General features: G+C 43.5%; 3 protein-coding genes across 7 annotated transcripts in view; 2 read left to right on the forward strand and 1 right to left on the reverse strand.

Annotated features, from left to right (window-relative positions):
* The window catches only part of LOC121703890 (GTPase IMAP family member 8-like), a 28,517-nt gene extending 10,894 nt beyond the window's left edge, over positions 1-17,623 (forward strand). For 3 of the 4 annotated variants that reach the window (XM_042084385.1, XM_042084372.1, XM_042084381.1), the window contains exon 2: positions 1,129-3,497. In XM_042084385.1, the coding sequence (XP_041940319.1) occupies positions 1,272-2,864 (1,593 nt within the window). In that variant the 5' untranslated portion in view covers positions 1,129-1,271 and the 3' untranslated portion in view covers positions 2,865-3,497. Of the gene's footprint in view, positions 1-1,128; positions 3,498-12,985; positions 12,990-17,612 lie in introns of those variants that run through there. The other variant, XR_006030172.1, reaches the window with a different exon arrangement.
* On the forward strand, positions 6,555-12,933 carry LOC121703883 (zinc finger protein Xfin-like). The gene is made up of 3 exons (XM_042084360.1): positions 6,555-7,716; positions 8,070-8,855; positions 10,649-12,933. The coding sequence occupies exons 1-3, from the start codon at positions 7,443-7,445 to the stop codon at positions 12,019-12,021; spliced, it is 2,433 nt and encodes an 810-aa protein (XP_041940294.1). The 5' UTR covers positions 6,555-7,442; the 3' UTR covers positions 12,022-12,933.
* Positions 13,550-16,123, reverse strand: LOC121703928 (zinc finger and SCAN domain-containing protein 22-like). Of its 2 annotated transcripts, none has more exons than XM_042084404.1 (2): positions 15,656-16,123; positions 13,550-15,294 (listed from the first exon to the last, which is right to left on the reverse strand). In XM_042084404.1, the coding sequence occupies exons 1-2, from the start codon at positions 15,930-15,932 to the stop codon at positions 14,183-14,185; spliced, it is 1,389 nt and encodes a 462-aa protein (XP_041940338.1). In that variant the 5' UTR covers positions 15,933-16,123; the 3' UTR covers positions 13,550-14,182. The 2 variants fall into 2 exon arrangements, with proteins under 2 accessions (XP_041940338.1, XP_041940346.1); XM_042084412.1 differs by having other exon boundaries at positions 13,550-15,320; positions 15,656-15,746.
* Positions 17,624-22,274: the final 4,651 nt, after the last annotated feature.

The raw sequence follows: 22,274 nt of genomic DNA on the forward strand, positions 1-22,274 counted from the left end.
ACAGCACACAGTGAACACACAGTGAGGTGAAGCACACGCTAATCCCAGCGCAGTGAGCTGCCTGCTACAACGGCGGCGCTCGGGGAGCAGTGAGGGGTTCGGTGCCTTGCTCAAGGGCACTTCAGCCGCGGCCCACTGGTCGGAGCTCGAACCGGCAACCCTCCGAGTGCTAACCAGTGGGCCACGGCTGCCCAAGTTAAATGGATATGTAAGACATAGGCTTAAATCTAGGTTTAATAATTAAGCAGTAGCGACAGTACCCCAAACCTGGGGACAGCGTCAGCAAGACACTTTATAACTTGTCAAAATGTTAGGCCAGCTGGTATATTTAATACAAATTTTCTTTCAAACTCCTATTATTATCATTACTATTATTACTATATAATGCCAGTGGCTCAGACTGAAGCTTCACAGAGGATGAAACATGATGTCAAGTGCATAGCCCCTGAAAGGGATAAGGTACCTTCATCAGAGTATCTTGGAGAGTCTTGATTATTTTGTGAGGGTACTTTAGTGTACTACACTAAGTGAGCATTTGTTTGCACAATTTACGATTCCTATTCCAGATTAATCTATAATTTCAAGGCAATCGGTTTGCATGTTTTTTTTAAGGTTAACTAACAGGTAAGTAAGGTTAACTAACTAACTTCACAGTGTAGCAAAACTTCAGCAATTCAAGTAGTTTACTTGATTTAAACGGTCATGTTTACTTTTCCACTTCAGCATTAAATTACACTAATTTTAGGCAAGTAATCTCAAATGGCAAAATCAACATAATCAACAAAAGACAAAAACTGAGTAATACTTACTAAACATTTTAAGTAAGAATACCTTAATCAGATTTTTCAGTGTAGTTATAGCTCACCAATTTCAACCCAAAACTTACATAGTCCTGCTTGAGGATATCAGAGGGAGTCATTCAAGGGGTGAGATTTCACCATTTTCTGAAAGGTTTCTTTGCCTTTTAATCTAGCAATGTGACAAGAATGACATGTGGGCTGTTTATCTTGCTAGATTAGTTTAAGCTTCACAGCACCCCATTCACTTTGGCCATTCACTTTGGCCACACAAAATGGTATTCACACTTGACCTCATGGTATTAGCTCATGTTCTCATCTCTTCTTACAGATGAGAGGCTACGTGAGACAACCAGGGACCAAAGATGGACTCAAACCCCAGCTGAGAAAAATCCACAATCCTCCAATGTCTCTCAACTCAACCATGCCCAGCAGACACCATGTAATGACCAGAATCAGGAGCCAGGAAGAGGAATGGGGAGAACTTCACTGTTGTCTGACTCCTCCACATCAACAGACCCCTCAGACACTGAACTGAGACTGGTGTTGGTAGGCAGAAGAGGGGCAGGCAAAAGTGCAACAGGAAACACCATATTGGGTAGAAAGCATTTCCGCTCACAGCTCAGTGCAAGCTTAGTGACCAGAGCATGTGAGAGAGTGCGTGCCACTGTGCGAGGCAGAAATCTGATGGTGGTGGACACACCCGGTTTCTCCAACCCTGTGCTATCCCAGGATGCCATTGAACAGGAAGTGCAGAGATGTCGTGAGCTGTGTTCACCCGGTCCTCATGCAGTCCTGCTGATCGTTCCTCTGGGGCGCCTCACAGAAGAGGAACGCAAGGCCATCGACACAATCCAGCAACTCTTCAGTAATGAAGTACCCAGTTGCACCATACTTGTCTTCACCCATGCTGACATGCTGAGGGGAGAGTCCATCAAAGATTTCATTTCCAGACAGAGTCAGAGCATCCAGGAGCTGGTAGAGAGGTTCAGTCACCGCTTTGTAGCCATCAACAACAGAGACCCTGAAGATGGAAGCCAAGTGGACCAGCTGCTGGAGATGGTTGAGAATCTGCGCAGACAGAGAATGCTGCATCTGGCCAACCTTGCCAGGCCATTGCGAATGGTACTTGTGGGCAGAACGGGCACGGGGAAAAGTGCCACGGGAAACACCATCCTGGGGGGAGAGTATTTCCGCTCAGACCTCAGCATGACCTCTGTGACAGAAGAATGCCAGAGAAAGGATGCCACTGTGCAAGGGCAGGATCTGGTCTTGATTGACACGCCAGGCCTGTTTGATACATCACTCTCCCAGGAAGTTGTGGAACGTGAGATTGTTCGCTGCCTTACATTTTGCTGCCCTGGGCCCCATGTAGTACTGCTAACTGTGCGTGTCGGAGGATCCACTGAAGAAGACTTGTGTAGCATTGACTTGATCGAGAAATTATTCCAGGAAGACGTCAGGCGCTACATCATTCTCATCTTTACTCATGCAGACCTGCTGGATGGAACTCAAATCCAGGACTTCATCAGACAAGAACCGAGACTCCGGGAGCTTGTAGAGAGGTTTGATGGTCGCTATCTGGCCTTTAACAACATGGAGACAGAAGACCACAGTCAGGTGTCCCAGTTGCTGGAGATGGTTGGCAGCCTTCTGGCTTGCAATGAGAACCAGCACTTCACCAACCGTTTCTCACTGGCGATAGAGCGGGCTGTGGCTGAGCTGCTGTCAGAGGCTAAATCTTCTAGGTTCCAGTACTTTTACAGATGGTGCCAAAGTCATCCTTTTATCACAGCCTCCCTTATATTAGGGGCAGGAGTCGGGCTGACAATGGGGGCTCCCTTAGTGATAGGTGCCATGGCCCCTGCAGCAGTTGAAGTTGGACTTGGAGTACAACTGGCTAATCTCATGTTATCGATTGGCCTGGACAGCGTAGCTATAAATGCCATAATGATGAAGCTAGCAGCTAATGGCATAATAGGTGGGGCAACTGGGACAGGGGCAGCAGGTTTAGCAGGGACAGTTGGGGCAGTGCTTACTGCTGCTACAAAGTGTAGTATACAGTAGTCTTGTGATGCTATTATGAACACAAATGTTTTCATTATCATTGTGGACATACAAAGACAATGTACAATATACAAAAACAGCAAAGAGAGGACGTGGTAATATACAAATTGTATACATAAATAACATTAAAATCACAATACAATCTTCATATTACAATATTATACTGCATGTTATTGGTAAAGTGTAGAACAACATTTAGTGCAATCAGACTTTCTTGACATAATGTCTCTTTATTATTGGAATTTATGAAGTAAGATATGTAGACTGTACACATAAACACATATTGCACATATATGCCCATTGTTTTTCAGTTGTAATAATATCACTATCTCTTAAAAGCTTTCATAATACCTGAAGGTTAATCATGAAAATGCATGTTACATCATCATTATTCACATAATATGTACACTCAAAACTGGCACATACTTTATGTGTTTCTATCAGGCTAAATAGAAAGGTGAGTCTCTTTATAAATGTTATAGTCAACACCAGAGCTGTGGACACATTGGGGATGGCATGTCCATGTTCAGTACACATCAGAGAGACATCATCTAAACAAGCCATTTGGAGCCAAATTGCATAAATGAAGCATATTACAAGAGAAATGGTACTCATTAAAAGACCTTGATCTTGCCTTGCCTTGAAGTCTTGTGGTCATGTATTGTAGATTGTACATTAATTGAATTAAAATAGCGGCGCTATTTTATTAATAACTGCGCAGTCTTTGTTATTTTGTGGTCATGTATAGATTCTTCTGTATGTAGTAGACATACATTAATTGAATTCAAATATGCTCATAATCGTTTTTATAATGCTAAATCTGCGATGTCATTCTGTCCTTTACAACAAAGATAGGATCTGATTTGTTTTAGCCTAGTTATGATTAACATGGGAATTACAGTGTTATTAGGCCACGGGCCAAAGGCGGCTACAATGCACATAGCTGCCAACTCTCACGCATTGGCCGTGAGACACACGCATTTGATTAGTTTCTCACACTCACACGCCACACCCCCGATTTCTCACGCAGATGCCTGAAAAATGAGTTTAGCCTATCCAAAGATTGTTAAGGCGGAGCGGCCTATCTATAGATCTACCTGTTGAGCCACGATTATGCTTTCAGAGACGGTGAGAGGGTTCAAGAGCACCCCCTGTCTGTGGACTTTTCTAAATTTTCTCTCATTTGCAATGCTACTTCAGAAGCCGTCCCAGGCGCATTCCCCCCGCATTTCCCCGGCTTTAGGTATGCTTTGAGTATTATTGAGTATTTTTCACGCTGAAGTGTCAACCTGGTAGGTCAAATACCTGGCAGATGAGGTTCAACTAAACTAAACCTATACATATGATATCACACATCAGGTCACACATGCGGAATCTAAGCTTTCCAATGATATTAGCGCCAAGTTGCTGTGATAAATGGTTCATGAGAAAATTAACATTGAACCGACGTGCAATTTAGGCTAATCATATTTGCACACAGTGCACACCCATTACTCTCGGTTTAATATTTCACTAACCCTTCACACAACACGTGGCAAACCCAATATCACAATAAACATCAAACGTACCGAATACGAGGATATAAAGCATGCCTCTGTGCAATAAGTGGTTCCTGAGTAATCCGGTTTTGAAATTGCAACACATTTCTACATAGCCTCATTGGGGCGAAATTATAATGTATTCTAATGTAAACTATTTGTCAGTAGGCCTACATAATTTTTTGTAAATTGCTCAGCCATAGATTATCCCACTATCATGGTTCTTATATTGCCAGGTTCCAGCCAATCCCATTACAGATAAATAAATATATTTATATTGGCATGCTTCCTAGTGACATTAATGCAAAAATATGAAGAATCAAATAATGAGACACAAATATTGATATAAAGCCTGACATAAGCCATATGCAAACATTTGCATCATGCAGATATGGGTACATCCTGAAAAAGGAATAGCATGTAGGCTATGGCTATTACAATGACCAATATATTATCTTAAATAAACTAGCTGAATAACACAGGTGACCACTTCTGCATAATTTCATGGTGCTGAAATGTACAGACATTTTTGAACATTTCTGAACTGTGAAATGTAGCATATGAAATGTAGCATATTTAAATGCAATATGATTGATGCATTTAAAAGTTAAAATATACAAACTCTTAAATTCTTACAAAACACCCACTCACTTTTTAAAATTGTTAGTTTGGACACCCCCACTTTTGCCGTGTGAAATACCAGTGCTGTTTTCAGCATCTGTTTAGTGCTTCATTGTCATTTTCATTGGATTCTCCCATTTGCGCGTAAATCGCTCATAAACTTTTTTTTTTTTGTTACATGCATTCTCCCATTCCTCTTCTGTCACACACACAGTGACAAGCGCCAAATCCCCCGCAGTGTTGAAGAGATCAGTCATCCCCCTCACTTTTGATAAGGTAAAAAGCCTTATAGGTATGCCAAATAAATAATAACCTATAGGTTTACGCTAGGCTATGTAAAACTCCCCATTAACAGCATCACGTCACTAACCACAGCGACTGCACAATCTCGTATTCACTCTGTTGGATATCTGAAGCCAGTTTGTCTACTTAGATAGTGTAAATCCTCAAATTATGGCCGGGGTCTTAAGACAAAGTACAGGCCTTTAGGGGCAGGATTGTATTCGAGACAGCCCTTTATTTCTTATGCGAGTTTTATTTTGAGACATGCGTTTCTTGGAGCGGCATACTGGTAGGCCTTCAAAAGCATGACATTTTCGGTTTAGTTTGATATTTAATTTACTTTTGGACTGTTTGATTATATTGTTAAATGTTGGGACTGATGGGCACTGAAATCTGGGGAGGTATTTGATGATCACTATTACGTATGTAGTTGAAAGAGTGTTGGGATTTCAAACAAACCTTTCATGCGTTCATTGAAGGTCCGCGGTGCTATAATGGAAACCTTATTGCGTAGCCAAGTAGCCTATATATTGAGTTATTTTTAAATTATGCATGATTTCCTCTTTATTAATTTCGTAGGCTGGCTTCATTTTGTTATATAGAAGTATCTAAATAACCTGTTAAATGTACCAGAATTCAGGAAATTGCATCTAGTCTAAAAACAATTTTCTGGGGGAGGACCCCCATACCCCCTGCTAAAATGTCCCACCCACTTTCAGAATGCCTCCGACGCCCATGGTCCTACTTGTAGGCTAGATCCCTTAGATACCAATGTTAATTTAACTCTGGGACCCTGGTCCCAGGGATGGATTACTGTACGGGCCTTCCGGGCCCAGACCCAGGGGCACAAGGTGTCAGGGGGCCCTGAAGCCCAAGCCTTTGCATGGAATCATTGCCACAATATCAACACATCAGGATGTAGGCTATGAATTTGATTGAATTTAGTATTGGCCATCCCCAAAATGCACCAGAATACAGGAAATCACATCAAACAAATGAAAAAAATTCTGGGGGAGGACCCCCAACCCCCCCTTCCACATATGCGACAATTAGTGGGGAGCCCTTAATACATGTGGGCCCAGGGGCCCGAAAGTTCATAATCCGTCCATGCCTGGTCCCTACATCTGAGAACCACTGATGTATGTTTTTTTTACTGTACGGTATAATGCTGAATGAGCCAAACAAAAATTTCCGCAGCAAAATTTGGGTTGGCCCCACCAAATCTCACTCCAAGGTTTTTTGAAAAGTTGGCAGCCCTACAATGCACCTCCCTAAAAAAATCAATGCATTACAATACATTGGAAATACAATACAGAACTAGTATGTAGCATGCATCTAGCTGAAAGAGGCAGCCTAGTGCATCCCAGAATGTTCTGTGTTCACATTCATATTCAGCATAGCCAAACCGCATTGTAGCCTCATCTCCGGTGGCCTGTATTCATAAACTACTCATACAACAGGCTACACCATTGCACATTTGAGATTTGTCTGTAATCAAAATAAACTTCTAACTTTTAAAATAAATTGTGAATCCAAATGAGCATTGTTCTCAGGCCTCAAACCTTCTAGCCCTATGTGGTTAATGTGAGTGGCATAGCCTATGTGATGTCAGTATTGTAAGCTAACCTATAGGCCTTTTTCTACATGTATTCTGTTCTATGTTGTCTGATTTAGTATTGAGTGTGGAAGTGACAGGTTCCCTACAATATTCACTGGAAGTTTTGATTTGTTTTACGCTGCTTTTACTGTGAAATGCCTATCGTCACATCCGTATCACGTGACTTAGATAATAACAAATAGATCCCAACTAAGCTTTATTCTCTGTCACATATCTAAGAACACTTAATCAGATGCATAATAGATTGTTTATGGGCGTGTTAATACAAACCTATTTGGTGTAAGACAGAGTGGTTTAGACGCAGTCATTTCTTTCAATTCAGTCTCTGCCCGGAAGTAATCAGTGTTTACAACCCCTCCATTAAAATCACTGGTCCACGTCGGGGGTAGGCTAAATCGCTGTTGCAAGTCACTATGGATGTTGTTTTGTAACTAAATATTGAAACGGCTATAACCCTTAGGGGAAATAAGGGAGAAACTATTTAAGAGACATATACATTCATGCAAAATCGTTTGGAAAATGTCAAACTGTGGTACTTACCAGACTCAAATAGCATCTATTATGGACGTCCTCGCTAAGGCAGCGGTGGCCGAAATCAGTAAAGTGGTTGAGGATGCCGTCGTCGTTTTACGTTTAGAAACGTGCCAACGACAGAACGAAATCGAAGCCTTGAAGAGAAATTTGGAAGTTGTTTCCAACGAGCTGCGTGCAACACGAAGAGCTCTTGTGCGAGAATGTATCAATGGGCGATCGGTAGATTTCCAAGTACGCGATCAACCTGTCATCAACCGAGGTTAGTTCGCCATCAGTGCAATATGTTAGCCTGTTTAAAGTATAACCTTTTCCTCCTATTCGGTTGCTGTATTGCTAACATAACATGGCCTCAGGATAACTTTATTTCGAGTGCACAGTATTCTTTTAGCAGTCTACTCTAAGCATCTGAAGTCTAATTTTGGGAGGAGAGAGGACTTTGTGTTTAGTTGTAAACACCTGAGATTGAAAACGAAAGCTGCAAGTTAGTAGCATTGTAGATAGTGTATAGTGCAGAGATCAGTGTTCGACCCTCCCAAGGCCACAGGAATTGATTGAAAGTCTTATGAGGAACTCAGGCTAATATATGCTGACTACTATTCTCTTCTCTTGCAGATTGTGGGCGGAAAGGTGTGAGCGTGGAGGAGAACAGGTGTGTTGAGGTGGAGTGCCATAGCGAAGGACCGACTGAGGAGGAGAAAAACGCCTCATTCAGGGTGACGGTGAAGGTCGAGAGAGAGGATGAACGTGGAAATCAGGGGACTCGTGAGAGCACAGCAGGTGGAGCGATTGGGAACAGCAAGCTTGTGGTGACAGGTGAAGAACGTAGTCACAGCTGGCCAGCCGATGAGGACACTAACAATGAGGATGCAAACATGCGTACTATGGATGACCCCTCACCCCCTCAGACTCGCACCGACGCCCTCCTGGTGTCCCTCTCCACGGCGACCACGGAGGCTGTGCTGCCGGCTCCTCCTCATCAGAGACCACGTCTGCGAAGATGGTGGCCACACAAGATGCTCTCACTCCCGCACCTGAACACACAAGCAAACACACACTCTCACACACACCCTCCACCGGCAGCGCTGCCCTCAGAGAAAACTTCCGGGATGCCCAGGGGCGTCCTCTCTGGCCCTGGTGTCAGGGGGTTTCTGGGTGGTCTGTGGGGTCACTACAGGTCGCGGGGGAGTCAGAGGTCCCAGAGGTCATTGCAGCAGCAGCCGTGGGCACGCGGCAAGCGTCGCTTCCCGTGTGGGTACTGTGAGAAGAGCTTCGACCGGTTGAGCCATCTGGACCGGCACCGGCGCATTCACACGGGAGAACGTCCCTACGGCTGCTCGGTCTGCGGGCGCCGCTTCACCCAGAAGAGCAGCCTGAAGGGGCACCTGCGCACACACAGAGGTCAGTTGTAGAGGTTGAAAGGTCAGTGTGTGAGCGTGTGTGTTTATGCCAGTGTGTGGTCAGGGTGTCCCTGGCCTACACTAGAGCCCGACTGATAAATCGGTGTGCTGATATTATCAGCCAATATAAGCTATTTTCTAATCTATCAGTATCAGTGGGGGTAAGCAAGCCCCCCCCCCCCCCCAAATTGGAATTGGCCTATAAGCAGAAATTGTGGGGGTGGGTTGGGGTCCTCATTTTGGTCAATTTGTCCTCACTTTTCGACACAACTTCCTCCTTTTCAGAGTCTGGTTGGTGGTCATCCTATTTTTGCGCCTTTATAGTACACATGTAGCCTCCACTTCCCCTTTAAAATCCAAATTATGATCATCAACTGCTCTTCTCAATATATTTCTGCGCAGAACCGCTCTCATGAAACAGAAAAAATACATGTAGGCATTCCTTCTATTCTGTAGCTGGGTCGTGGTTGCAGCACAGTTGAAGCCGCGTCTGAGACGTGGTTATGGCGGAGGCACTGTGGCTGCTGTAACCTGTTAACATGGGTGCCGAAATGAAAACCAACACGCAACGGAGCTGAACGGCAGGCAGTGTGTTCAAGCTGCTAGTCATATGAGAGTATGGACATTATCTTACATTTTGCAATTGTCCTTTCCAATCACACAAAATATTTCATTGTTTAATGCTGTTGACGGTAAAAACCCCATCATAAAGCATAAAGTACATGGTGGTGTTTATCACAGATCTAAGAACAAAGACCTGACGCTATTCAGAATAATTATTTCAGATACTAGATAGTTAGGCCTATTTAAATGTCCCACCTTGATCAGAACTTTTAAATATTAAAGAACATTTTTGCATTGTGTTGAATGAATACTGTACGATTTATTTATTGGTTTTTGAAATCCTCAAATATCGCAATCTATTGATCTTTAGAATCCCATAGGGGTCGAGCTCTAGTCTACACAGAGAATTCACATGTGTTCATGAAATTCTTGACCTATACTGCTTTTACTGTTATTGCTGCTGTCCAGCTCACCTTCACTTGTTGAATGGTCTATGTGTTACATTGGCTATTGACACATATACAGTATCTAATACGTTAAATTCCCACTATTGAAATACACATTAAAGGTGCCATGTGCAATGTCTGCCAAAAATCAATTCATACTTCACATTCCATAAAAGATGGGGGCAGTATACCTCCAGAAAGTGAGTTGGTCTACCCTAGAGTAACAACCAAGAAACGTGTATTGCAGTTTGGCTGGCGGTTATGTTGTCCGCATGCCGCCTCCCATGGCCGAAACTGGTATTATGACACCTGTCGGGCTGTGGCTAGTAATTTAGCATGCTAATTCAGGTTGATATCTCTGCAGCACTATACATTGTCATTTTTTTAATGACATCATCACCCTTATTTCTTCTCATTCTTTTGATGTGTGTAGCTCATTTTTTGGATATTCTTACCTCAGTTCTTACACATGGCAACAGCCTCCTGCTGTTAATCTAATAGCCTCATTCAGATTCAGTCATTCAGACTCACTCATCAGTCTAATCTAATAGAGTGGTTCATATCCTTAATCAGTGGCTTAAAACCACTTATCATTCTCAAAATAGCACCATACTTCTGCAGTAGTATGAATAGAGTCCCTACACATAAAATGAAGCATCAATAACTTAGTAAGTGTAATGGGAGTTTATTTTTATGTATATATTTTTATTTTATGTGTAGGGGCTCTACTCAGAGAAAGATTGGTGAGTGATTGGTTGTTTTGTCTATTGCTGTTTCTCTGTAGGTTTCTCCGTGGATGTGTCGGACAGCACTCCTGTCCTGGAGCGCCGGCTTTCTGAGGAAGACTGGGACTCCCAGTACGCAACCCCAGCGGAAAACAGCACACACCTGCCCACACAGTCCGAGGACAACACAGATGCCACACTCACGGGAGACAGCCACATGCTCTTCACACACACCCACGAACGCGACGCGCATCTCACTGAGACGGCCCGAGTTGAGACACATAAGCCTCGGCAGCAGCCACACGGGAGGACTCAACTTGGGGGACAGGTCGAGAGGCCGAGAGGGGCGGTGGAGATGCAGCTCACACACACTCAGGACGGTGACCCGCATCACCTCACCCAGTCAGATGATCTTAACGTTAATGACTTACTTAACCATGAGGCTAACTTGCATCGCCGCGCTCACACGCAGCATCTGACGCACATCCAGGACTCAACTACGACTACCTCTGCTCTCACACACGCTCAGGACTTGGCCTCTACGCTCACACACGCTCAGGACTCGACCTCTGCGCTCACACACACTCAGGAGCCTATGGGGTTTGGAGAGCTGCAGCTGGAGCTGAAGGCTGAGCGGGAGGAGGAGGAGGAGGAGGAGGAGGAGGATCAGAGCATCCACCAGGGGGCAGTAGAGTGTGCGTACAGAACAGGAGACCTGGGGCAGATGGAGGAGTCTGGGGTATCAGAACTGGAGTTTGGGGCAGTAGAAGAGAGTGACCCCCAAATGTGGGCAAATAGAGGGGTTGAATCATACTGTGCAAATTCTAATGGGCCAGAGGCAGATGTGTCCATGCAGCTGGGCCTGCCATCAGTACCGCCCTCCTGGCCCGACCCAGGACGTCCCGCACACATCAAGCAAGAAGAGGAAGCCTGTCCCCTGACACACCCGCTTTTGGACTCGCTGGCCAATCCCGAGGCTTCCATCACTACACGCGCCACAGCTCAACAGGACGCTATGTCACCACTACACACGCACACCTTTGTTGTGAGAGCAGCCGGAGACCCGGAGGGGAGCCCGACCCACCAATCGGTCCAACCCCCGTCGTCGCTGGCAACTGATCAGGTGTCGCCGTCATTGCTGTCGTCTCCTCGGGACAAGCGTCGCTTCCCGTGCACGCACTGCGGGAAGAGCTTCGACCGGCTGAGCCACCTGGACCGGCACCAGCGCATCCACACGGGAGAACGTCCCTACGGCTGCCCCCTCTGCGGGCGCCGCTTCACCCAGAAGAGCAGCCTGAAGGGGCACCAGCGCACACACACGGGGGAGAGGCCCTACCGCTGCCCCAGCTGCTCACTCGCCTTCGCCACCTCCAGCGCACGCAACCGCCACCAGTGTGCCCCGCCTGGAAACAGGCTGGCATACGCCTGGTGAAGAGTGTTCCCCGCAGAGAAACAGACTGGCATACACTGGGTGAATGATATGCCAAACTTTTCAACAGACTGGCATACGCCTGGTGAATAGTGTTCTCTGACGACAAACAGGCTGGCATACGCCTGGTGAATAATGTGCCCAGTTCTGCAACAAACTGGCATACGCCTGGTGAATAGTGTTCTCCGACGAGAAACAGGCTGGCATACACCTGGTGTATAGTGTGCCCTGTCAAGCAAGAGCATACTCCTGGGACCAACCCTGCAGAGATGGGACTGAGTCCAGTCAGACACCCCATATTCAGCCCTTATTTTGTTGTTTGTTAGGGGTGTCTGCAGTGGTTATTGTTGCATTCTGCAAATGATCCATTTGGAACACATGCACCTGTGGCCTGGCCGGGCATGTCCGTCTATTAAGTACATGGGTAAGTGACAAACCTGGGTAAGGAAACACAGAGGAAGTGGTACGTTTACCTAATAGAAGAGCCCTATGACTTCCTTCTGGGATAATATTTTCAACTTTATGTCCTGGCAAAGGATGTAAAGGTGCGTGTGTGTGTGTCTGTCTCTTTGGAGGGAGAATTAAAGTTTTGTGTGTGTGTGTGTGTGTGTGTGTCTCTTTAGAGGGAGAATTAAAGTTGTGTGTCTAGTTGAATTTAAGGACAAAACATATCTGGGATGACCACAGTAAATACTTCCAGGTTCTGTAAAGTTTATACATTTCTAAATGTACTCTTCTGTGTCAGTGACACTAGGAGACTGTAACAGATGACTGTGGCAAGCTGCTGTAAGAAGCAGGCTGGAAACCTCTTTAAAGATGTTCTTTTATTTAACAGTGCCAAGAAGGCTGAATTGACTGTTCCATCATACTGTAATTTGCCTTGTCAAGTCTTAATAAAGTCATTGTTTGTGTTGATGTTGCTCTTTTCATCTCTGCCCTGTTGTACTCACAACCTCAAAAAGACGAGCTAAGTGAGGGTGAGAGGGTTTATTCTTTATGGGAAGGTAACATCTATCTGTAACAAAGAACTAGATGCATGTGAGAAAAGGACAGTCTATGTTGTTTTGATTTGATTCAGATTATGTTTGTGTAAAATGTTCCCACTCAAAATGTTCCCACTCTGGTCAAGCTAGTTCTAGCCGCCCACCAGCCTGGACCAAGGCTGTTAGTAACCATCTTGTGCTCTAGTTTTATAATCATGTTTTACCTTAAGGAGTTACATTTTAGCTAAGCATGCACAATATTATCAGTGTGACAGACATCTGCAGAAGCTTAAGAAATGTATTATCGGCATCGTATATGAACATTTCTGGCAGATAAATCAGCAAGACTATATCAGCTACTAAAGATCTGTTCAGATATGATGAGACCTACTTTTGTTTTGAAAATGTCATGTAAAATTGCATATTTTACATCTACACCAAGTTGAAATGATATTTCTTTGTTATCATGAGTGAATATCCATTTCTTATGCATTTAGGGTAGAATGAAAGGAAATGTACCTGTATCTGCAAAAGATAGGTCATCACAATAACAGGAAATGGTTCATTCTTAAAGCAACATCATGTAAAAATGTAATACACTCAATGCCATTTATATATTAGTCCCCAGTTTGTCATAAAATTACAAAATGGATCATGATCCTCCCCGATCAACAACGTTACATAATGTAATATCAAGCATTCCAGGTGTGCATTAATTGGCAATGTTAGAGATTTATTTCCCCATATTATAAGTCATTGTAGCATCAAAATGAGTTTGAAGCCTTTATTTTAAAGTAAAAATATGGCATAGTGTTTTACTTGTGCTTTAAAGGAAATAAAAAGAGGTGTATGTTAGCATCTGCATTCTGCCAAAATTAGTTTGAAAAGCCTTATCTTCACATCACATATTTATTGCTACATTGATTCTACTTCAAGTGAAAGTTTTGTAGCGGGCGTGGTGGAGCAGAGGTAACGTTATCAACTAACAATCGGTCAATCCAGGTTTGATTCCTGCCGTGCCGCTTTGAGTGTCTGCTAAATATCAGTCAACAGTCAACATCCTGAGGATATGTGTGTATTTGTTTGTTTGTGCCCAAGCTGTGCTCAGTAAATCTGAGCAACCAAACAAAATAAAAGGACAAACAAACACACACACACACACACACACATACAGTAAACACTCAGATGGCTGTGTTCCCGCTGTGTAGCCTCTTCTGGTGCCTTGTGAGGTGGCCATGCTGGGTGAAGGTCCGGCCGCACACAGAGCACTGGTAGGGCCTCTCTCCTGTGTGGACGCGCTGGTGCTTTTTCAGGCTGGACGCATTGGTGAAGCGCTGGTTGCAATGATGGCAGGCTAAGGGCCGGTCGTCGAGTCCTTGGGCCGTGTTCTTGTTGTGAGGCCTCTCGTGGTGCCTCCTCTGGTGCCGAGTGAGGCTGGTGTGCTGGTTGAAGGTCTGCCCGCACGCCGAGCACTGGTAGGGCCTCTCTCCTGTGTGGATGCGCTGGTGTGTCTTCATGTTAGACGGGTGGGTGAAGCATTTCCCGCAGTAGCGGCAGGCGAAGGGTTTGTGGCCGCTGTGCAGGACCTTGTGCTGCTGCAGGTTGGCACGCATCTTGAACCTCTTGCCGCAGACGTCGCAGCCAAACTGTCTGACGTCCGAATGGGAGATCTCGTGACGCTTCAGCGCTGCCTTCTGCCAGAAGCTCTTGGGGCAGGACGAGCAGCGGAGGAGATGTGGCGACACCGATGCCAGTGTTGGCGTTTCGGCGGTTGCCGTGGCTTCAGTTGTTGTGACGACAAAGAGACAGGGGGCCAGTGTGAGAGAGGAAGAGGGAGTTTCAGTGGATGTGCTGGAGGACAATGGCAGCAGTAAATCAGGGGGAGAGGAGAATGCTGGGATTGGAGAAGGGCATGATGGGATTGCATGACGTTTTTGATCTTCCTCCTCCTCCTGCTCATCCTTCAGCTCCAGCTCCCCAAATCCCACAGGCTCCTGAGTGTGTGTGAGCCCAGAGTCCTGAGAGTGTGTGAGGTGTGTATGTGTGAAAGGAGAAGTAGAGTCTCCATGGGCGTACTCCACACTCTGCCCGTCCTCCTCTCTTTTGATTGGGCCTACGGCTGCAGGGGCATGAAGCTGATCAGCCCAGTCGTGTCCCAGATGTGGTTCAGTGGAGGTATCTGACTGGGACGTCTCCTGGGTTCCATGTTCATCCCCTCCTTCAACTTTAATAATCAGCTGCATAACAGCCTCTTGTGCTTGCGAGTCCACCAATGTGCTGCACTCTACTGCCTCTGTGGATGAACAGAACATGTAGAATCTGGTAATATAAGTGAATCAGTATATCAAAGTCATGCAAACTTTAGTTTGGGGGATGGGCGAATACTTTGTGAAGCCTTTGTAACTTATTCCTGATTGGGCCTAAAAAGAGCCAAAGTTTCGAAACATCTAAAGACAATTCCGCCAGTATAGCCTAGGAAAATAAGTCCCGACAGGACAAACAGCTAGCCTAGAGTAGCCTACCCCCGACGCAAAGCAGACTTGACTTTCACAAACTATGAACAGTGAACTTTAGACAGCATATCAAGGTGAAGAGGATTATTGCAATGCCCAAGAATTCAAAATGTTAGACCGCTTCTTTATCCAAGTCCTCACCTTGTTCAGAGACCTGAACAGCGACTGACCGCCGAGGAGGAGGTGTATCGTTAACGTTGCTCCATTCCAAATATGCTGTCTTGGCTCTCGATTCGCCTGTCAGACTGCGGACTTTGGTTCGCACGCTTTCTAATTCACTTTGTCTCATGAGACCCACCTCCAGCATCACTTCAGCAAAACCGTTGTCTATGACTTTACAGATCTCCGCGACTGCTGTTTTGGACAGAATCGCCATCACTGATGCGACCTGCTCCTGAAGAAGCTCAGCGTTTAGCATCTTAACCTTTCACAGATCTTTTCTTTGGAGTAAAATTGGTGTGTAAGAGATCAGAAAGTGTCCTCCTTAGAAAACCCACACCACAAAAGTGGCTACAGTCAGTAAATTCAGTAAATAATCAAAGCGTAGGCCTATTTGACAAATATTTCTTCTGCATCTGCATAACCTAAGCGCTTAAAATCAGTTTCTATACTGCCACATACTGGGCTGGTGTAGGCCTACAGTTTGGATAGGGGCTTTTTTATGAGGCAGCTGTAGCTTGGAATAAACTAATTATTATTATTATTAGTAATAATAATAATAATAATATTGTAATGTCTTTTGATGAATAATAGTTTCACTCGCTTGCAGCAGGTATTTTCAGATCTCCTTTTCAATGAAACAAAAAAAACTATACTCTTGGATCCACTGGTGGCAAAATAGCCTATCATGCATTCGACTGTTTTAATCCATCTTAAAGTGTATATGTCAGGTTAAAAAACATTTTTGACAAATGAAGGGACTTGAAGCAAGATAGTAGTGAGTAGTGATTTTTCTTGAAAAACCAACTTTAAATATGCCTACAATAGAACAATATTTACAGTTATTACACTGCTTGGTTGAATTTCCCATTGTCCTACGTAATTTAGAACGACCATTAACCGTATGTTATTTGCACACCTATGAAGTAGCCTAGATCCATTTTGTTGGCCGTATCACACTTGTATATTAATTCGCCGAACTCGTGAAGTTTAAATGAACTATCACGTTGCATCTTTTTCTATGGCTCTGGTTGCATCCAAGCTGTAAAATGCAGACTTTCAGAACATAGTAACATTGTAGCATATGACGGAGGTGGCTTTTAGCTAGATGGATTACAGCGGGCTAAGGCATAAAAAAAAAAAAAGGTTTGGTTCCTATTGGTTGTCAGTTGAGGCCATGGGTCGGTAGGGAATTTTTTTTTTTTTTTTCCCCAGTGGCAGTAAGGGATAGGTAAAAAAATCACTCCCTCCAGGATTTCACGAGGTTTTTTGAGACTGTTTCGACCTAAAATGCCTGGATGGAAGTTGCGGTGTTTTTAGCTGTTTCTTGTGGAGAAATTGCGGGAGGATGTGAAAATAGTTGCGATTTTTTTTCTTTTAAATTTAGGGGCAATTAAGGTTAGTAAGACCAAAATCACACTGATAATCTTGATGCTTATTAAAAAAGTATAATCAAAGGTAAACAGTAAGGATTACAGAAAATCAAAGTAGGCCTACTTTATTTGTGAAAATGCTTTGACTGAGGTAATTCACAAAGCAGTATAACCTTTCGTAGAACTGTCCAAAAAAGACAGTCACCTAAAGAGATGGCATCATGTCATATGTTTCAATACATTAATATATTTTGTAATTCATATTAAGTTCATATCTTTTTAATAATTCATAGTCTGTGGCCTGCATAATTACCAAGCCAAGTAAGTATCTAGTAATTTCATATTGATGTAAAATATTTGACTACACTTCTGTTTAATGTCGTTACATTGGTGGTGTACGTCTAATTGACTGCCTGCCCCTTTAAGGACGTGAGAGTAGCCTAATTACATTTCTGAGTGGATTTGAAGGCTTGCATCTCACTGTGTTCGGCTACGAGTGTAAATCACTTTTTGCATAGTGCATTACGATATGTGGATGCAATTGGGAATGTCTTCTATGTCATTAGTTAAAATAAATAATAAAATAAATATTTTATTTTAAAATAAAAAATAAAAAATAAAAAATAAAAAAAATAAACCGCTATGACGTTTAGGCTACTTTTGACCATCGCATTTATCGCCTGTAACTCCGTGATAAGGACCTAACAGCAAAGCAGGCCCGTCGCTAGAAGGCAAGCAAACCAATCAATTGCTTGGGGCCCCGAGCTGGCCAGGGGCCCCAAGACAACGACTGGCTAAAAATAAAATGCAACGACAAACTGTGAGCGCCCCTTTGATAGTCAATGCAGTAAAGTGCAACGACACTGTTACCGGCATTACCGGGATCCCCCTCAAGGGGGCCCCCTCAGTAGTCGCTGACAGCAGCCAGCCAGCCAGGTTTGTGGTCTCTGCTGCTGCAGCGAAAATATAAAACCTTGGCAGTCATAATGAAGCGGAGTTATGCGTCCGGAAGCCAGAAGAGAAAGGAAGAGGATGACAAGAAAAAACAAGATAGTGGTAAGTGATAAATTACACTGGATAAAATAGCTCTACTTGTCTTGTACAAATGGTGTAATGTCGCAGCAGGAAGGCTAGCCTAGCAAAAAATGTTTATGTTAATTACCTGCCTGACAGCCCATGCTGCTTACAACAAACTAGAACAGTTAGCGCAACTTTTTTTTCTCGAACGGACGGAATATGGTTACATACTGTAATATGTTTATTAACGGGATAAGGAAGACGCAGATCTGTTCCAGAATTACTGTTTATCGTATTTAATGACATAACATTGCTATAGCTTTGTAATAGGTTTTGATGAAAGTGGCATAGCTTCTCTGCTATACTAACTATTCGACGGTGATAATCTATTTACCAAATGGGGGTTATAGTACAGCGGTTAAGCCCTCAAATCAAGGGGAATTGTGCACTTTTTGAAAGAAACATGAAACTTCTACCATAGTTAGGTTATACCATAAGGTTTATTTTCAGATTTGGAGGGAAGTCAAATTTGACCTCTGAGGCCCGGGAGAGGTCAAATCCAAGATGGCCGCCAATAATATTCAAAAGTGCCTCACGTTGGAACCAAACACAGTAGAAAAACACTTAAGGTGTCATTTCCCACTAACTTTAGGGTGCCCATTCTGTATCTGATAACTTTGAAACCACCAGAGTTCAAGAAAATGCATTTATGTAAAGGTCAAGGTAAACAAAACATCAAAATATTCATTTTTTATGTCCCTGTATTATTCAGTTATTAGTTGTTATTTCATGAGATGTGTGGCTAATTTTATTTCTTCACAGCACAGAATTATCCACAGGTGACCCCCCTAGACCATTTTCACAGACCACATGCCATACCACTGTAATTATTCTGTAGGTGAACGGATTCACACCACCAGACTGAAAGAACGACTGCTTTCTGAGCTTCCACATCTGAGGGCACATTTACGCGGAAGAGACACACACTCCTGAGTTTTGAGAAGGACATTGGACCAGCTCTCATGATAGCCTGTCAAACTGACAGTGATGCCATGCACTTAATGCGAGCAGCACAAGTAGTGCGCAAAGAGATCCTTAATTCATCTTTCTCTTTTGACGGGTCATTCAAAGAAAACTGCCAGCAGAGGGCTGTGCCACCATCTCTTGGCCTTCATCAACATGGTACTTGATGGTACAAACATTGAGCATCAGTCCACCACAAAACCTGCCCTAACAATCTCCCAATTGATAGTCTTAACAGTAAGAAGTAATTAATTAAGTAGTAATTAAAGACACAGCCTTATATTAACATGCTAGCTACAAATGTGTTCAAGCCCAGTTGACCGGCTATTTAAAGGGACACCAGGCAAGCCTGCTGCTTTTTCTCTACGAAACTCCCCCTCGCTCGGTCTGAAGCTCTTTTCCTTTTCTTTGCGCTGCTTCTTCGCTGGCTCTGCCATACACACGTTTGCAACGATCTTTAGCGTTTCGTTAGCCTGCCTGCTTCGGTCGGCGGGTAGGATACACTGAACTTGCAAGCGGGATATTCTTCCTACAGGCAATAGGGGCGGGTGAGAGAGTCTTCACTCGCTCTGTAATGAGTCATTTAACCATATACAGTTACCTGGTGTCCCTTTAACTAGGCTACTCTGTTAACATTACCTATATCAGCCATAACAAATTTCACATTACCAAGCTGACATATCTACAATATACTCTGTTCAATCATTAAACTAGCTTCAGCTCACATAAATGTTCCAGACTATCTTCTAGTTTAGCTAGGATAATTATTTTGATCAATGTCCATGATTTTTACCTCAAAAGCTAACTACCAAGGAAATCTCCTTCCTGGCTAAGGTTAAATTAATTTGCAACATGAATAATATTATGTAATTATGTAATAATATTGTTTGTTCATAGTCAATCTGTTTACCTGTTAGAATATGTCGGTTGAAGTGCTCTCTACATTGTGCGTACTGTGGCCTGTAGCAACAACTCTCTAAAGCAGGCTTTTTTTCAACCAGCGGTGGTATTGCACGTGGTCTGTGAAAATGGTCTAGGGGGGTCACCTGTGGATAATTCTGTGCTGTGAAGAAATGAAATTAGCCACAAATCTCATGAAATAACAACTAATAACTGAATAATACAGCGACAACAAAGAAATGAATTGGGATACATAAAAAATGAATATTTTGATGTTTTGTTTACCTTGACCTTTACATAAATGCATTTTCTTGAACTCTGGTGGTTTCAAAGTTATCAGATACAGAATAGGCACCCAAAAGTTAGTGGGAAATAACACCTTAAGTGTTTTTCTACTGTGTTTGGTTCCAACGTGAGGCACTTTTGAATATAATTGGCGGCCATCTTGGATTTGACCTCTCCCGGGCCTCAGAGGTCAAATTTGACTTCCCTCCCAATCTGAAAATAAACCTCATGGTATAACCTAACTATGGTAGAAGTTTCATGTTTCTTTCAAAAAGTGCACAATTTTCATGGTTACCCGCTGTACTATTAGGAAAACCACACGATAAATTCTGTTCATCAAAGCAGACTGGAACATTCATGTCTAGTAGTATTCATGCACGCCAGCTGTCTTTAAAGATTACTGTCTTTAAAGCATCAGGTGCGTCTGTCTAATTCTCAAACAGCAGAATGCTTAAATGCTATGTTAAGCTACAAGTAGGCCTAGGTCAATGTATAACATTAGCTTGGGATGTTTTTACAGTAAGCATTGGTAGTTGTGAAAGCAGCTGCATCCCTTCTAAATATCAAAATATGGAAATGCTAACATATCTTTTCTTTCTCCCTCAAGGTGCTTTGCTTAAATTTCTCAGCCCTCGATCAGGCTCTTCCTAAGGATACATCCACTGATGAAGATGGCCTGAAAGGTTAATCTTATGTGTGTGTGTGTGTGTGTGTGTGTGTACTTGTATTTATGTTGGATTTTTAAATTGCTATACAACCTGCACTCTTTATAGTTTGAACAATGCATCCTTTTTCTGCATAAGATGGCAGTTGAGAGAAAGTGGAATAGAACATTATGTCCAATATTCCAATATGTGGTTTAATGTTTTGCATTTCTCATTAGTGGGTCACTTTGATACTAAAAGTATGATTCTATGTAATGACTGTATGATATCTGTACTGTCCCTGTGTATATCTCTGTGTGACTGTGTTTAGAGATAAGCAGGAATATTATGACTTTGCAGTGTTTCACTGTTCTGCATGGCTGTGTCTGTAGCTATCTGCTCCGGATTGCCAGGCTGCCACTAATCAGGGTCTGATTCAGTGTAGTCCACGTGAGATGGGATGACCAACGCCATCTCCCGTCAGCCTGGAAGGATACTTAAACCCTAACTATTTCCTTGTCTAGTTAGAGCAGCTGATGGATCTTTAGGTGAAGTCATGCTGTCTCTCCCTTGATGCGCATCATTGTAAATCAACTCTGTTCCTGATTTCTCATACTATTGGTCTGACTGGGTCTCTATTAAATCTATGGTATCAAAATTACCATCAGTTAATGGAGGTCCTACCGAGATTGATAAGGATTATATTGATCTATTGAATTAAGGATTGTTCTTTTTACCAAACTTACTGTGTGTGATCCCTCAGCCCGCTGGAAAGACGCGCTCTCGGTAAGTAGTACGTTTTGTTCCTTTAAAGTGCTACAGTCCACGTTGGGTGATACGCTGCAGCAACGCTGGTCGGTCAGCTGTAAGCTATCTAGGCCCTTGCTGGACAACAAGGGAGAGGGAGTTGAGCAAGATTACTGTTGTATGGGTGATACGCTGCAGCAACGCTGGTCGGTCAGCTGTAAGCTATCTAGGCCCTTGCTGGACAACAAGGGAGAGGGAGTTGAGCAAGATTACTGTTGTATGGGTGATACGCTGCAGCAACGCTGGTCGGTCAGCTGTAAGCGATCTAGGCCCTTGACAGAATTGGGCATTTTGCCCCGAAACAAGGAACAGATTGTGTGCGCACACAAAACCGATCTAAGTCAACGAATCTCCTGAGAGTTACAGATGTTTTGATTACAGGTCTGGGCGAGAGATCACATTCACTGAGTTTGCTAAATTGGACAATCTGTCAAATTTTGAGACCAGTCACTTTACGGTAACCAATCAGGAACATGAGTCAGTTTATGTCTCAACATGTATGTCTATGTATGTTTCTGACCTATGGGTTATGTGTATGTGTGCTTTGCAATT

The sequence above is a fragment of the Alosa sapidissima genome, chromosome 1 (assembly GCF_018492685.1).
Source record: "Alosa sapidissima isolate fAloSap1 chromosome 1, fAloSap1.pri, whole genome shotgun sequence".
In the NCBI taxonomy this organism is placed as follows: domain Eukaryota; kingdom Metazoa; phylum Chordata; class Actinopteri; order Clupeiformes; family Clupeidae; genus Alosa; species Alosa sapidissima.

Excerpts from the sequence above, each read along its gene's own strand:
- LOC121703883 (XM_042084360.1), top strand. The coding sequence starts at position 7,443 with ATGTCAAACTGTGGTACTTACCAGACTCAAATAGCATCTATTATGGAC. Across the intron at positions 7,717-8,069 it reads TCAACCTGTCATCAACCGAG|ATTGTGGGCGGAAAGGTGTG; the intron begins GTTAGTTCGCCA and ends CTTCTCTTGCAG. Across the intron at positions 8,856-10,648 it reads GCACCTGCGCACACACAGAG|GTTTCTCCGTGGATGTGTCG; the intron begins GTCAGTTGTAGA and ends GTTTCTCTGTAG.
- LOC121703928 (XM_042084404.1), bottom strand. The coding sequence starts at position 15,932 with ATGCTAAACGCTGAGCTTCTTCAGGAGCAGGTCGCATCAGTGATGGCG. Across the intron at positions 15,295-15,655 it reads TGTTCAGGTCTCTGAACAAG|AGGCAGTAGAGTGCAGCACA; the intron begins GTGAGGACTTGG and ends GTTCATCCACAG.